Genomic DNA, 15,694 nt, shown 5'->3' on the forward strand with positions numbered 1-15,694 from the left:
TTTCACAGTGATTTTTGATTGAGTGTCTGTGTAAATTCATCCGAAGGTCCAGTTTTTGACTTGTTTCTCCAATATAGCATCCCACTTCACATGCAGTGCAATGTATCATGTATACCACATTTGCAGATATACATGAATATGCCCCTTTAATGTTATAGGATTTATTATTGTGTTTTGCTGTGCTGCTTTCACAAAACGTGTTGACACAGTTTGCAGAGAGCTTTATAGCAGCACTTGGTTTCATTCCGCGTGTTCTTTTGCTCAAGGGGTAGCTTCCTATGGACCAGTTTCTGCTTTAGGTTAGGTGGTTGTCTGTATGCCAGGGTTGGGGGTTTTGAAAATATTTTTTTGAGTGTGGGATCCTCTAAGAGTAGTGGCTGTAAGTCTTTTATGATTTTTCGTATCCCTTCCACAGCAGGGTTGTATTTGACTACTAGTGGGATACGTGATATGTTTTTCTTCTCCCTGTATTGTAGTAAGTGTTCACGTGGAGTATTGAGGGCAGAGTTAATTTTTTTATTTATAATCCTTGTTTTGTAACCTTTTTCTCTGAATGATTGGGACAGTGTGATGAGGTGTTTGTCACGGTCCTTGGTATCTGAGCAAATTCTGTGGTATCTTGTAGCCTGACTGTAGATTATGGATTTTTTTATGTGATTGGGGTGGGAGCTGGAGCTGTGGAGGTAGCTGCATCTATCTGTTGGTTTCCTGTATACAGATGAGTGCAGTTTGCCATTTGTGATGGATATTGTTGTATCCAGGAAGCCACAGAATTTGCTCAGATACCAAGGACCGTGACAAACACCTCATCACACTGTCCCAATCATTCAGAGAAAAAGGTTATAAAACAAGGATTATAAATAATAATGATAAAAAGTCCCCACTGCCTAGTAAATATAATGCCCATCTATAAACAATGTTACTCTTTCTATTTCAGAGCAATAAAAAGCAGTAATAAGGAATTCATTTCACAACAGATTAGATTAACAGTAAAAATTTATAAAAAAGAATTTATAAAAAAAGGATGCAGGTTGTCATTTTTTTCATTGAATATTTATATTATATAATATTTATTTTAAATTACTGCCCAGTTGTCAGGTCGACAAGATAGTGTACATTTTTTTGCTCAGAGCAGTAGGTCCGCACAGCTATAAAAAAAAACATTGTAGTGTAAACGTTTTCGGGTCTTACCACGTCCTCAGACACACCTGTATATAATATGGAGAGTGAACTGGCCTGTGTTGCCTGTTATGAGCTATGTGATACTACTGTATTTTACCTTCCCCACGCAGCACACTATTTTCATACACTGACTAACCAGCTGTGTAGTATATGTGCAGAGCCCTCTATCCAGCAGTCAGACATCACTGGTTGGCTGCAAATCAAGTAGATGGTTCTGGCACTTTGCAGCATTTTGAAAACCTAGGTTGCAGATTTTGCTTCATGGCCACTCTAGGGAGTGTGGGAAAAAAAACATTTTTTGCATAAAAGGGTTTAATGACCCTTTAAGTAATGAACTTTTTGTATATACCTCATACCTAACATATGATTGATTATTGAGAAGATGAAACATTATTCTTTACATTAAAGGTCTTGTGTTAGGCATACATAAATTACATTTCTTCTGTATTTATTTCTGCACTGGTGTTCGTTAAACATTTATTTGGCAATAACCTTACTTGCAAAACCCCCCCAAAAAAATATAATTGATTATAACATATACTTTAAAGTTAACACATCACTTAATTCCAAGTTACATTAATTTTAAACAAAACAGTAAAAGTTATACATTGTACTTTTTAAACTAAACTGCTCATCTTCAGTTTTCTAAGGAGATCACTAATTGCTATAAAAAAATATTGAAATGGCCCTTTTGTAATGTTCTGTCTTACTGTTCTGTAAAAAGGAAGAGGAGCGCAAGAAACAAGAGGAGGAACAGAAAAAGATAGAAAATGAGATTGCGTTCAAAGCTTGGCTACACAAGAAAAAAGGTCAACAGACAGAAGAAAAGAAAATTCAACAAGCCAAGGAGCTAGAAAAACTAGAAACAACAAACAGTGATGTAAGTGTTTTGTTCTGTTTTTTTTATTCTATTTTGTTTTATTATCATTACCTTCTGAAGGGCAACTACAAGGAGTGACAAAAATGCGTGACTCAGACCTTTTTAAAGGAGAGACTTTACCGGTTTTGCAGAGCGCCACAGTCTGTCCCAATTTATCCTAATACTCTAAAGCAAATATATAGTAATTGAAGGGACATTGATATAATGTATTTATTATAAACATATTCATAATTTTCAGTTTGTTATCCTTTCTTCTGAAGCCACACAGTGGTGGTTTTGTTTAACACAATGACACCGGCAAGCCCCATCTTCTCTGGACTCAAGTCCGGTCTGGCTCATCTATGTAGGTGGGTGGAGTTTGACAATTGAAAAACAATGAAGCAGATAAGGTGCTAATCTGTTCTAATATTGTTCAGAATCTGCTGGAATCTGCTGGAATCTATTGGAAGACTGCAGAAAAATGGTGTAATTACAAGGTGTTAACATATGCATATACCACCAGAGACTTTCTATATATATTTTTATTGTATCTAATCTATGTATGAGAAAATGAAATCCTTTTGATAATCCTGGGCTATTTGAATTGAGCAATTATGTTAAACCATCTTGTGCAAGTACTATTTCAAACCATGCATCTTGTCATATTTGTTATAATAAGATGCTATGCACATCTTTTGATGTATTCACCTTGATAATTCGTTAAAGTGAAGATCAATTTTCTACTAATCGACTACCGCAATGCATTAAAGGGACAGTCAACACCAGAATTGTTTAAAAAGAAAGATAATCTCTTTATTACCCATTCCCCAGTTTTGCATAAACAACACTGTTATAGAAATACACTTTTTACAGTACCGCTGTGATTATCTTGTATCTAAGCCTCTGCAGACTGTCCCCTTATTTCAGTTCTTTTGACAGACATGCATTTTAGCCAATCAGTGCTCACTCCAGGGTAACTTCACGTACATGAGCTCAATGTTATCTATATGAAGCACATGAACTAATGCCCTCTAGTGGTCAAAATGCATTCAGATTAGAGGCAGTATTCAAGGTCTAAGAAATTAGCATATGAACCTCCTAGAATTAGCTTTCAACTAAGAATACCAAGAGAACAAAGCAAAATTGGTGATAAAAGAAAATTGGAACGTTATTTGAAATTACATTCCCTATTTAAATCATGAAAGTTTTTTTTGGACTTGACTTTCCCTTTAATCAATTAAAGTCAATCATAATGCCTCAAAAAAGTAGTTTTTCAATTCTTATTGAAGACCTGCAACCTTATATTCAGCCTTGATATACAACATTATATTATAAATAAAGACTACAGTTCAGTGGCATATTTAGGTTTTGTGCTGCCCTAGGCACTAAAAATTCTGTTTGGGAGGGATCAGGTGGTGGGAGGGTAATATATACACTACAGATAAAATTAATACTTTACTGCCGGGAATATTAGAAGTGTGATCCGCAGCTTCAATTAGTGGCCTTCTAATTACCAAAAAGCAACGACAAACCCATATGTCTGCTATTCCTGAACAAAGGGGATCCCAGAGACGTTTTTACAACTATTTGTGTTAAAAGGATATGAAACTCAAAAATATTATTTTATGATTCAGACAGAGCAAACCATTTAAAAAAAGTTTCCAGTTTACTTCTATTATCTAATTTGCTTCGTTCCCATAATATTCTGTGTTTAAGAGATACCTAGGTATGCATCTGAAACACTACATTGCAGGAAACAGTGCTGCCATCTAGTGCTCTTGCAAATGGATAACATTTCTACCAAACTGCTGCCATATAGTGCTCCAGAAATGGTCCGGCTTTTAAGCTTACATCCCTGCTTTTAATAAAAGATATCAAGAGAATGAAGAAAAAATGATTATAGATGTAAATTAGAACTTTACATGCTCTGTCTGAATCATGAAAGAAAAATGTTGTGCTTCAAATTCCCTTAAGATTGTACAAGCGATATGTAAATAACTTCTCTGAGAACCCCACATTTTTCCCTGAATTTCCTGGTACTGAAGGGGTTTGTATACCTTGTTAGCAAATTTGGGGCAAATTATCTGACCAAGAATCATTTCTCTCATATGCCTTTACTCTCATGACCCTTTACTCTGCAAAAATGATCCGATCTGAATGGTGTACAACCAACTCTGATATCTTTCTCTGACCTTTCACCTCTGTTTCCCAAGATTCTGTGTCTCCTTTCAATCCCTGGAAACAAATATAACCTCAATAACCTTTTTGTCAATACATGCATAAACAACTGCTACTCTAATGGCAATAAGAATTATCTGATGGTGGGTAAATAAATCAGGGTGATAATACTCGTTTCCTGTCCTATAATATCACTAATTTGTAATGCTATATTAATATGTTTTTCCTTTAACAGGATGAAGACAGGGATCCAAAGGAAGCCTTTAATCTTTGGCTTCAGAAAAAGGAAAAAGAGCGATTGAGAGAAAAAAGAGTAGAAGAGCAAAAAAGGCAAGAAGTAAACGCTTACCTGCCCAAGAGACAAGAGACTGAAAAGGCTTTCAAACAGTAAGTAACATGTTATTGAAGAATAATAACAGTTTGTGCTACAGGAAATAGGTGAAGTGAACCATGGGAGTTCTGGTATCTCAGTTTAATTTCTATCATGGTTTACTAAACCTTATGTAACTGATGCTAAACTGAAGCTACCAAAAATGTGTAAATTATCAGTGGTGAGCTGTATCTTTAAAGTGGTCAAAGATATGAAAGAAGAAATAAACATAATAAAATATTGCTGGGAATGGTAAGGTTAAGTAAAAGCTATTTAAATTATGAAAAATGTATGTACTTGCTGCAGTTTTAATGCCCTATGTCTGATAGGAGCAACCTCATGGATAGAGGTATACTAGATCATTTCAAAGCTAAATTAAATTAAATTGCCTTTAATTTAAAGAGGAGAAATTAATTGCTTTATAGGGTGGGCCTTAAACCCAGTGTACTGTATGTGCATTGTGGAATAACTACTCATACCCACAGATGCATACACAGACATAAATAATTTATCTACATCTCCATACATAACCACAAGCACTTACCTATTGCCTTCACTACATACATTTTAAAGTGTATCCTGTGTAGATATCTGATTAAAATATCTGATGTGGATACGTGATCATGTAAATAAACTAGAAATACAAAATGATGTTGTTTCCATTCCTAGAGTGGGTAGGACTCCTGCACGTGATGCTGTGTCTTGCACTTGTAGACTTCTTCATTAGGACTTTTTGGTGCATTCTTATGTCATTACACAATAGAATAAATAGAAATGGCAGGGATATTGCCTCATTGCTCTGGATTTGGGGGCATAAAGTCTCACAAAGACCATCTCTTGACACCCACAGTACATAAGGGGTCACTCTACCCCTAATTTGAAATAACAAATCTGATATTTCCATTGATGTGTACATTCCCTTCTAAGATGCAGATGATTGCTGTAAAGTCTGTGATTACCTGCAACACTAGACACAATGGAGATAGTGTGTGAGAGGTTACTGCCCCTATTTGCCCATTATTACACCGAGGACGGTACAAATCCCCCTCAAGCTTTGGTTCTTATTAGGGTTTACATGACCGTCTAGACTATAGGTGCCCTCCATGGGGAACAGAAATTACCTGTGCTACTGAACACTAGGGGGATTTCTGTGGATTATTATGGATTCCCTATCTTCACCTTTTTTTTTTTTACATAGAAGAAAGAAGGGCATAAGACACTTCATTTGAAAGTGGCAATTCTCCCTTAAGAAAATGGGATTTAATGCTCCTGTAAGTGTTGAGTGCCTGCACCACTTTGTAGTAGGAAGGTTTTTGATCAGGAACAATGTGGGCTTGCAGAGCCCTTTTCTCACAATAATAAAAAAAAGGTATGAAATGCCATTTTGTAAAAGGGGTCTGATACCCTTCTCAGTAGGTGATTTTTATAAAATGGTATTCACCTACCTAATGATTTATACCCATAACCTAAATATAACGCATACACAAAACAACCCTCCCTTTGGCACATCATTATGGTGGGTTAGCCTCTATCCCCCATAATACAAAGATAGTCATTAAACCCTTTTTTCAAATAGGTGGTCCTGTGCTAATGTAGTTAGCAGGTGATTATCACAGCAATGACAAATACCTTACAGCAATGATCTTAATTATAAGATATTAGAACTGTATCATAAGGACCCTCATTTGAAAGAGGTGGTCCCACAATTCAAATAAGAGGTTTCACGTTTTTCTAGCTTTATTTTAATAACTAGACGTGCATTCGGCAGTTTTGTTAGCTGATGAAAGCGGAAGAAAATTCTCGCTTGCGGTATTCGGCTCTTTTCGAAGCCAGATTTCTTCTTGGGAAAGTGCAACACTAAAATCTGGATTTGCACAAATCTTAGCATGTTGCACTTTTACAAGAAGAAATGTGTCTCCGAAAAGAGCAGAATGCCGCGAGTGGCCGCCGCCTTCCGCATTCAACAGTTTGAAACTGCCAAATGCACGTCTAAAATATCTGTCAGCCTCATTTTGTTTTCTATTTTTGACAGTGTTCATAGGTCCTTGCATTTTTGAGCACAAAAATTGGAAGTGGGTCAATGTAGAAATGGGCTATGTTTTATAGACTACCTATGTAGTATCTTTTGTAATATGTTATATTGATTAAGAGGTTCACATTTATTAAATGTATACATTAATGGGGTAAGCTGTGAGGGTGCCAGGAATCAGACTGAGACGAGAAGTACAAATATAATCACACCTTTATTAATAGCAAAAAAATATAAAATGTCCACAAGTCAAATAACAAGCCAGGAGTCAAAACCAGAGCTGGTAGTCAGACGAGCCGAGTCAGGAGCCAAAGCAGATGAGTCGGAATCAGGAACAAGGAGAACAGCAGAGTCAGGAACAAGCCAGGGATCAGGAACCAGGAAGGATGTCAGGCAGCCAGGTAATACACAGGAATTCTCACAAACAGGTCTAGACAATGCAAAGGCAAAGCATACTGAACAGAGGCCCTTTAAATAATAAATGATGACATCACAATTCTGAGACTGCATCATGTCTCACATGGATGATGCACAACAGTCTGGCCATAAAAGGAAGTGCAGGAAGTGAGCAGCATCCCCCACAATGCACCAAGTCAGGAAGAGAGGTGAGTAAAATGGCTGCCAGCAGCACATGGCAAACACAACAGGGAAAAACCCTGACAGTACCCTCCCCTCAACGACCCCTCCCCCGCGGGAGGACAAAAGGCTTATTGGGGAAACGGGCATGGCAGGCACGGAGGAGGGCAGGAGCATGAACATCAGAGGAGGGAATCCAAGAACGCTCCTCCGGACCGTAGCCCCTCCAGTGAACCAAATACTGTACACGGCCCCTGGACATACGAGAGTCAATAATGCTGCTGACCTCATACTCCTCATGGTTGTCAACAAAGATAGTACGGGGACGAGGCAACACAGTGGTAAACCGATTACAAACCAATGGTTTTAAGAGGGAAACATGAAAAACATTGGAGATGCGCATAGCAGGAGGAAGGTCAAGAGCGTAGGCCACAGGATTAACCCGTCTGAGTATTCGAAAAGGACCAACATAACGGGGAACCAATTTATTGGAAGGCACACGAAGGTTCAAGTTGCGGGAGGACAGCCAAACTCTCTCACCAACCTGGTAGGAAGGTGCGGGCAGACTCCTACGATCAGCCTGGAACTTTTGGCGCTGCATAGAACGACGAAGGCAATCCTGCATCTGCACCCACGTGGAATGGAGTTGCCGGAGATGCTCCCCCAAAGCCAGAATACCCTGAGTCATGAATGAATCGGGGCAACAAGGATGGTTGAAACCCATAATTCGCCATGAACGGGGATAACTTGGAGGAAGCATTAATAGCACTATTACGAACAAACTCTGCCCAAGGTAACAGTACAGACCAATTATTGTGGTGATCTGAGACATAGCAACGGAGGAACTGTTCCAGAGCTTGATTAGACCGTTCCGCAGCCCCATTGGATTGAGGGTGATATGCTGAGGAGAAGGAAGGCTGGATCCACATGTGAGCACAAAAGGAACGCCAAAATCTGGAGACAAACTGGCTACCCCGGTCCGACACTATCTCCTTGGGTAACCCATGTAAATGGAAGACCTCCTGGGCAAAAATTGAAGCAAGCTCCTGAGCAGTAGGCAGCTTTATCAAGGGAATGCAATGTAACATTTTAGAAAAACGGTCAACCACCATAAGGATAACAGTATTGCCATTGGAAACAGGGAGCTCGACAATGAAGTCCATGGAAAGATGTGTCCAAGGACACTCACCATTAACAATAGGTTGAAGAAGACCCACAGGAAGATGTCGAGGAGTCTTATTCTGTGCACAAACTGAGCAGGAGGCAACATACGCAGCAACATCAGAACAAAGACCTGGCCACCAGAATTGTCGAGTGACAGACCAAATCATTTGGTTCTTGCCTGGGTGACCTGCGGCTTTAGGATAGTGGTAAGTGTGCAAAAGTTTAGTTCGAAGATTTTCAGGAACAAAACACTTACCACTAGGTTTCTCAGGCGGTGCATTGGTTTGTGCAACCAGGATCTCCTCCCCCAAGGGAGAAGTCAAATTAGTACGTATGGTAGCCAAAATATGGCCAGGAGGTATAACAGGAGTAGGTACAGACTCCTCCTTGGAAAGAGGCGAAAATTGTCGAGAGAGGGCATCAGCCCTAACATTCTTACTACCAGGCAGGTAGGAGACCACATAATTAAATTGAGACAAAAGTAGCGCCCATCTGGCCTGTCGGGGTGACAAACGTTTTGCTTCAGATAGATAAGTTAAATTCTTGTGGTCAGTAAGACTGAGCACTGGCACGCTAGTACCCTCGAGAAGATGCCTCCATTCCTTGAGTGCCAAAATTATGGTCAGTAATTCCCTGTCGCCAATTTCATAATTGCACTCCGCTGGAGACAATTTCTTAGAGAAGAAACCATACGGATGCAAGGAACCATCAGGCGTAGGACGTTGAGACAAGAGGGCACCTACTCCAGTCTCAGACGCATCGACCTCAAGAACGAAAAGCAGGACAGGGTTAGGTGACCAATGGAGTGGATCATTCTCTTTACGGGTCATGTCTGTGATAGGTTTGACCAAGGAAGAAAAGTTTTTAATAAACTTTCTATAGTAATTGGCAACCCCCAAAAAACGTTGAATAGACCGAAGACCAACTGGGCGAGGCCACTGCAGAACTGCAGATAACTTGTCAGGATCCATGGAGAACCCTGCAACGGAGATAACATAACCTAGGAAGGTTACTTGAGTCTGATGGAACTCACATTTCAGTTTACAAAACAGGCCGTTCTCACGTAGTCTCTGAAGAACCCATGTAACATCAGAACGATGAGCCTCAAGTGTGGGTGAGTGTATGAGGATGTCGTCTAAGTACACCACAACACACTGTTGCAACATATCTCGTAGGACATCATTAATAAATTCCTGAAAAACAGCAGGAGCATTACATAGGCCATTACAAGATACTCATAATGCCCGCTCCTGGTGTTAAATATTGTTTTCCATTCGTGACCCTCCTTAATCCTAACAAGATTGTACGCTGCTCTCAAATCGAGTTTAATAAAGACCATAGCTTCCTTGAGGCGGTCAAAGAGTTCCGTAATGAGTGGAATAGGGTAAGCATTCTTAATGGTAAGACGATTAAGACCCCTATAATCGATACATGGTCTTAACTCGCCACCCTTTTTCTTCACAAAGAAGAAGCCAGCCCCTGCAGGAGAGCAGGATTTGTGGATGATCCCCCGCGACAGAGCATCAGCAACATACTCCTCCATAGCACAATTCTCTGCAACAGACAGAGGCTACACCCAGCCCCGAGGAGGAATGGCTCCGGGTTGCAGGTCTATGGCACAATCGTAAGACCGGTGAGGAGGCAATGTACCTGCAAGCACCTTGTCAAACACGTCTCGGAACTCTCGGTACTCCTCTGGCAATTGAGATACCGAAGAAGTGCACAAGACTTTAACTGGTTTCCGAAGACAAGTGGAAATACATTGCAGGGACCACAACAAAATTTCGGACCTGCGCCAGTCGAGACTGGGATTGTGCTTTTGGAGCCAGGGATAACCCAGAACAACTGGAAAATGCGGAAAGTTTATCACCTGGAACTGGAGGGTTTCAAAATGGAGAGCCCCAACAGCCATGGACAACGGAGCAGTTTCGTGAGTAATGAGTGCGGGCTGAAGGGGCCTGCCATCAATGGCCTCAATAGCAAGCGGAACGGACCAGTCCACCCAGGAAAGGACAACCGTGACCAAAGGTTTCTCTTTAAGCGGTTCCGGGGACAAGGATAAACCACCCAAGGTCTGCCCACGACAGGACCTTAGGTGTAAGCGTTTCCCGGCCGTGTAGGACAAGACTTCAAAAGGTGGCCCTGTAACCCACAATAGAGGCAGAGCCCCTCCCTCCTCCTAAAGGCCCTCTCTGCCGCGGAGAGACTCGTGAATCCCAACTGCATCGGCTCAGCAGTACCTGGTGACTCGGGACCAGGAGGCATGGGAGGAGAGGGAGGCATGGGTGGGAACAAACACGTAGGAGACAACGGAACAGGAGGCTTCCGCAAACGCTCCTTGAAAGAGGGCCTCTCTCTGAGTCTGATGTCAATTAGGATCAAAAAGACACCAATGCCTCGAGATCCTCTGGTAAATCTCTGGCAGCAACTTCATCTTTAATCGCATCAGAGAGCCCATGAAAGAAGGCGGCAACAAGTGCTTCATTGTTCCAACCTACCTCTGTGGCAAGCGTACGGAACTCAATAGCATACTGAGCAACAGATCTTGTACCTTGCTGAATGGACATGAGTCGTTTAGCAGCAGAGGAGGAGCGAGCCGGAACATCAAATACCCTTCGAAAGGAGGCCAGAAATTCAGGGTAATTTGAAATCACAGGTTTATTAGTCTCCCACAAGGGATTAGCCCAGGCAAGAGCTGTGTCAGAGAGTAACGAGATGAGAAATCCCACCTTAGCTCTGTCAGAGGGAAACGCCTGAGGTAACATCTCAAAGTAAATTCCCACCTGGTTCAAAAACCCTCTGCACTGAATGGGATCGCCTCCATATCGCTGAGGTAAAGGTGCAGAACCGGACATGCTCTTGGTAGGCAAAGGTGCAGCAGCGGAAACAGGAGCAGCCATAACATGCGGGACACTTTTTGGTCCAAATGTGCAGTACGAGTCAGCAGGGTTTGCAGGGCTAGTGCAAATTGATCCAAGCGGTGATCCTGTACATCCATCCTGGAAATGATGGCAGGTAAAGGTGGATAATTAGCAGCATCAGGATTCATGGCCTTTGCGTAATGTCAGGGTGCCAGGAATCAGACTAAGACGAGAAGTGCAAATATAATCACACCTTTATTAATAGTAAAAAATTATAAAATGTCCACAAGTCAAATAACAATCCAGGAGTCAAAACCAGAGCTGGTAGTCAGACTAGCCGAGTCAGGAGCCAAAGCGAATAGTCAGACGAGCCGGAATCGGGAACAAGGAGAACAGCAGAGTCAGGAACAAGCCAGGGATCAGGAACCAGGAAGGACGTCAGGCAGCCACTTAATACACAAAAACTCTCACAAACAGGTCTGAGACAACGCAAAGGCAAAGCATACTGAACAGAGGCCCTTTAAATAATAAATGATGACATCACAATTCTGAGACTGCATCCTGTCTCACATGGATGATGCACAACAGTCTGGCCATAAAAGGAAGTGCAGGAAGTGAGCAGCATCCCCCACAATGCACCAAGTCAGGAAGAGAGGTGAGTAAAAAGGCTGCCAGCAGCACATGGCAAACACAACATGGAAAAACCCTGACATAAGCTCTCTAATCCTTCAGTAATAAAATAAAATTGAATGTGTTGGATAGTTTAGCCCTGAGAACGAAAGGGTTGTATATTTTACTTATTTTATGAAAACAAAAAGCTTGTGAAGCCTATGATGTTGCCTGTTTATGGGCTATGCTAGCTGTGGTATTATGAAAGTATATACGTTTGGTATTTGTGTTCTATGGAGATTTGTTGCATTTTTATTTATTTATCAGTTTGTTCCTTTATCCCAGTGGGTTCAAAAGCACTCCTTTCTTTTAGGTTGCATTCCCTTTTTCCTGGTTGAGCTAAGGAAGAGGGTTTCATTGCAACTCCTTACCACTGTCCCTTCACACATACTCACACCCAAAACCATTGTGGGGAATAGGGTCAACAGTGGTTATGCTCTTTGCAAAAGAGGATGCTATTAGGATTTGCTATAACACTGGTGTCTATATAATATAGGTAGAAATGTAATAGCAGATGGAGTCAGAAACTTCCTGGTGGCTGCTCATAGAGAGCAGATGTCAAAAAATATTATTTAGTGATCTGTATATAACACGCTGTTATTAAAGAATAGTTGTGTGACTTTAAACAGAATGGTAATATAGAGCTGCTATGGGAAATATCCTGTCACTAAATAAAACAAAAGAAGAATACTTGCAAAACCAAGTAGAATTATTAAATTAATGACCAATTCTGATTAATTTCTGAATAACGCTGTTTCCCCTTGAGTAAAGGGACAGTGTACAGTAAAATTGGTTTCTTCTTAATGTGTTTTCAATTACTTATTATACCAGCTTCAGAGTTTAAAATGTAGGGGCTATTGCACCTTTAGGTATAATTTTGTATATGAAATAACTGTTACTGCTAATTGAAACCACAACCCAATGAAATTGGTTTAGCTGGCAGGGAAAGCAGACCTTATTATCTTTTCTGTCTATCTATTTACACAAGCCCTCCTTATCTTAGTTTTTTACTGTCTACTCAAAGGCCAATATTTAGAGCATTATTTGATCTAAACCTTCTTGTTTACGTGTTTTCTTCGTAACCAGAACTTAAGTTCACAAATGTTCAGCGTAGGGACAAAAACAGCTATTTCAAATGAAAAAATAAAGGTGAATGAGCTATTTATAAACAATCTAATACACTCCAGTAGTTAAAACAAAATTTATGCTTACCTTCTATCCCCCATATAATTTTTTTTTCATGATAGTGAGGGTCCAACACCCAACACAACAGAGCTTTAATCCCTCCCACTCTCCCATGATTCATTAGTCATACATATGGCCAAGAGAAAAATAAATAAAACAACTGGAAAGGAAAAGCAGGGTAAAAGAAGTGCAAACTGGTACTGCCGCCAACTGTTAAGGAAAAAAAAAAACAAGGGCAGGTCTCATTGTCTTTTATCATCGCAAAAGAAATTAATTTATCAGGTAAGAATACATTTTGTTTTCTTTCATAAGATGGTGAGAGCCTACGAGCCACTACATGTGGGATCCTATATCCAAGCTGTGAAGTCCATGAGACTACCAACAAATAGGGAGGGAAAATCAGTTAAGACAGGTAAAAGTACTAGACAGGCACTGCGGTGTACAGAACGTTCCTACCAAAAGCAGCCTCAAAAGAGGCAAATGTGTCAAAATGGTAAAATTTGGTAAAGGTATGAAAAGATGACCAAGTAGGTGCCTTGCACATATCTGTTAAATGGAAGCTTCAATTCTTAAAACCCAGCAAGTGAACAGTTAATTATTCAGTGGGAGACTTTCTCGCTTTGAGCCACACTGCCAAGATGATAGTGGATAAATTAGGAAGAAGATAAAATTCCATGTCCTAACTACATCCAAGTTAAGAAGCGATTTCTTTTTAGGTTTTTTTTATTTTTTAATTTATTTTTTTGGCGCTGAACAGAGAGATGGGACAAAAATGTCCTTAGTGATGTTTTCATAAGAAACAACTTAATGGGACACTAAACCCAAAAATGTTCTTTTATGAATCAAGTAGAGAATACAATTTTAAACAACATTCCAATCTACTTGTATTATCTCATATGCTTCATTCCTTAGATACTCTTTGTTGAAGAAATAGCAATGCACATGTGTGAGCCAATCACACGAGGCATCTATGTGCAGCAACCAATCAGCAGCTACTGATCTTATCTAGATATGCTTTTCAGCAAAGTATATCAAGAGAATTAAGCAAAGTAGATAATAAAAGTAAATTAGAAAGTTATTTAAAATTGTATGCTATTTCTAAATCATGAAAGAAAAAAATTGGGTTTCATGTCCCTTTAAGGAAGGAAACATTACGTTTGTTCTTAAAACTGCTCTAGAGAGGAAATGGCTAAGAGAAAGAGAACCTTTTAAGACAACAGTTGAATGTCCAGACTATGCATAGGTTTAAATGGCTGAGCCTGAAGAAAACCTCAAACCCAAGTTAAAGTTTCACGAAGCAGGCGATGCAGGCCTGATAACTGGTCTTATCCTGACCAAATATAGAGCAAAGGCTTGAATGTCAGGAAGTATTGAAATATGTTTGTGATACTATACTGAAAAGGCTGATAAACCCTTATCCAGAGCATCCAGCAAAAAAATAAATTAAGCATTCGAGAAATCTAAAAGAGTTCCTTTTATAATTCTTAGATTCACACCAGGAATGGAAAACTTTCCAGACTTTGTGATAGATTTGTCTTGTAACAGTCTTACTGACCTGAATCAGTGTCTCACTTGATCTAAAAAAAAAAACTCTCTGTGACAAAATCAGACGTTCAATCGCCATGACATCGAAATGATATATTTGAGATCTTGACAGAAGAAGGGACCTTGAGAAAGAAGGTCCTTCCTGAGAGGAAGACACCAAGGCTGGCTTGAGGACAATCTGCATACCAAGTCCTGCGAGGCCATGCAAGTGCAAATAAAATCTCTGAGACCCTTTCCTGTTTTATCCTAGCTATTATCCTCTATAGTAAAACAAAAGGAGGAAAGACATCAATCAGATTGAATGACCAGAAAATCACTAGTGCATCTAAAAGAGTCGCTTATGGATCCAAAGATCTCACACAATACTGGGGTAGCTTGTAATTCAAGCGAGAAGCCATAACGTCTATGTCTGGCCTTCCTTAACAATTCACAATATACCTTCTGATTTAACGACTCACCGTGGTGAAGGTACTGATGACTGAGGAAGACCGGTTCCGAATTGTCCACACCCAGAATGTGAATAGGTGAAAACATGCCATGATGGCGGTCTGTCTAAGTCGGAATGCAGTCTACCTCTTTCATTGCTAAGACACTTTAAGTACCACCTTGGTGATTGGTGTAAGACACTACTTGTGACATTGTCTAACTGAAACACCAGAAAATACTCCAGTCGTAACAGGGGCCAACTCTAGATAGCCCTGAAGATTGCATGGAGCTCTAAAAGTAGATTGCGTCCTTGCACTTTTTGAAAACTCCAGACTGCATCCCAACCCAGCAGGCTGGTGTCCACAGTAAATACTACCCAATTCAGATGGAGAAAAGAGGCTCCCTAAATCAAGATTGGTGAGTCTGCCACCAAGATAGAGCATGTCTTCTCTTTAAGTCTAAAGATATCTTCTAAGACAGACTGTTAAACTTCTCTCCACTGTTGCGACATTTGAAGCTGCAAAGAAAGCCCCTACCAACTTTTCATGCATTTATGCAGAGTAGGAAGAAGAGTTTTATGGAGAAGAGCACAGGGCTTCTGCAATTTGAGTTTTATGAGCATCTGTGAGAGAGAGTCTCATTGTTACAGA

General features: G+C 40.2%; 1 protein-coding gene across 1 annotated transcript in view; it reads left to right on the forward strand.

Annotated features, from left to right (window-relative positions):
- CCDC181 (coiled-coil domain containing 181) overlaps nucleotides 1-15,694 on the forward strand; it is a 126,440-nt gene that overhangs the window by 81,146 nt on the left and 29,600 nt on the right. The window contains exons 4-5 of the mRNA XM_053704633.1: nucleotides 1,907-2,062; nucleotides 4,455-4,606. Of these exons, the coding sequence (XP_053560608.1) occupies nucleotides 1,907-2,062; nucleotides 4,455-4,606 (308 nt within the window). The remainder of the gene's footprint in view (nucleotides 1-1,906; nucleotides 2,063-4,454; nucleotides 4,607-15,694) is intronic.

This window comes from Bombina bombina, chromosome 3 (assembly GCF_027579735.1).
Source record: "Bombina bombina isolate aBomBom1 chromosome 3, aBomBom1.pri, whole genome shotgun sequence".
Taxonomy (NCBI): domain Eukaryota; kingdom Metazoa; phylum Chordata; class Amphibia; order Anura; family Bombinatoridae; genus Bombina; species Bombina bombina.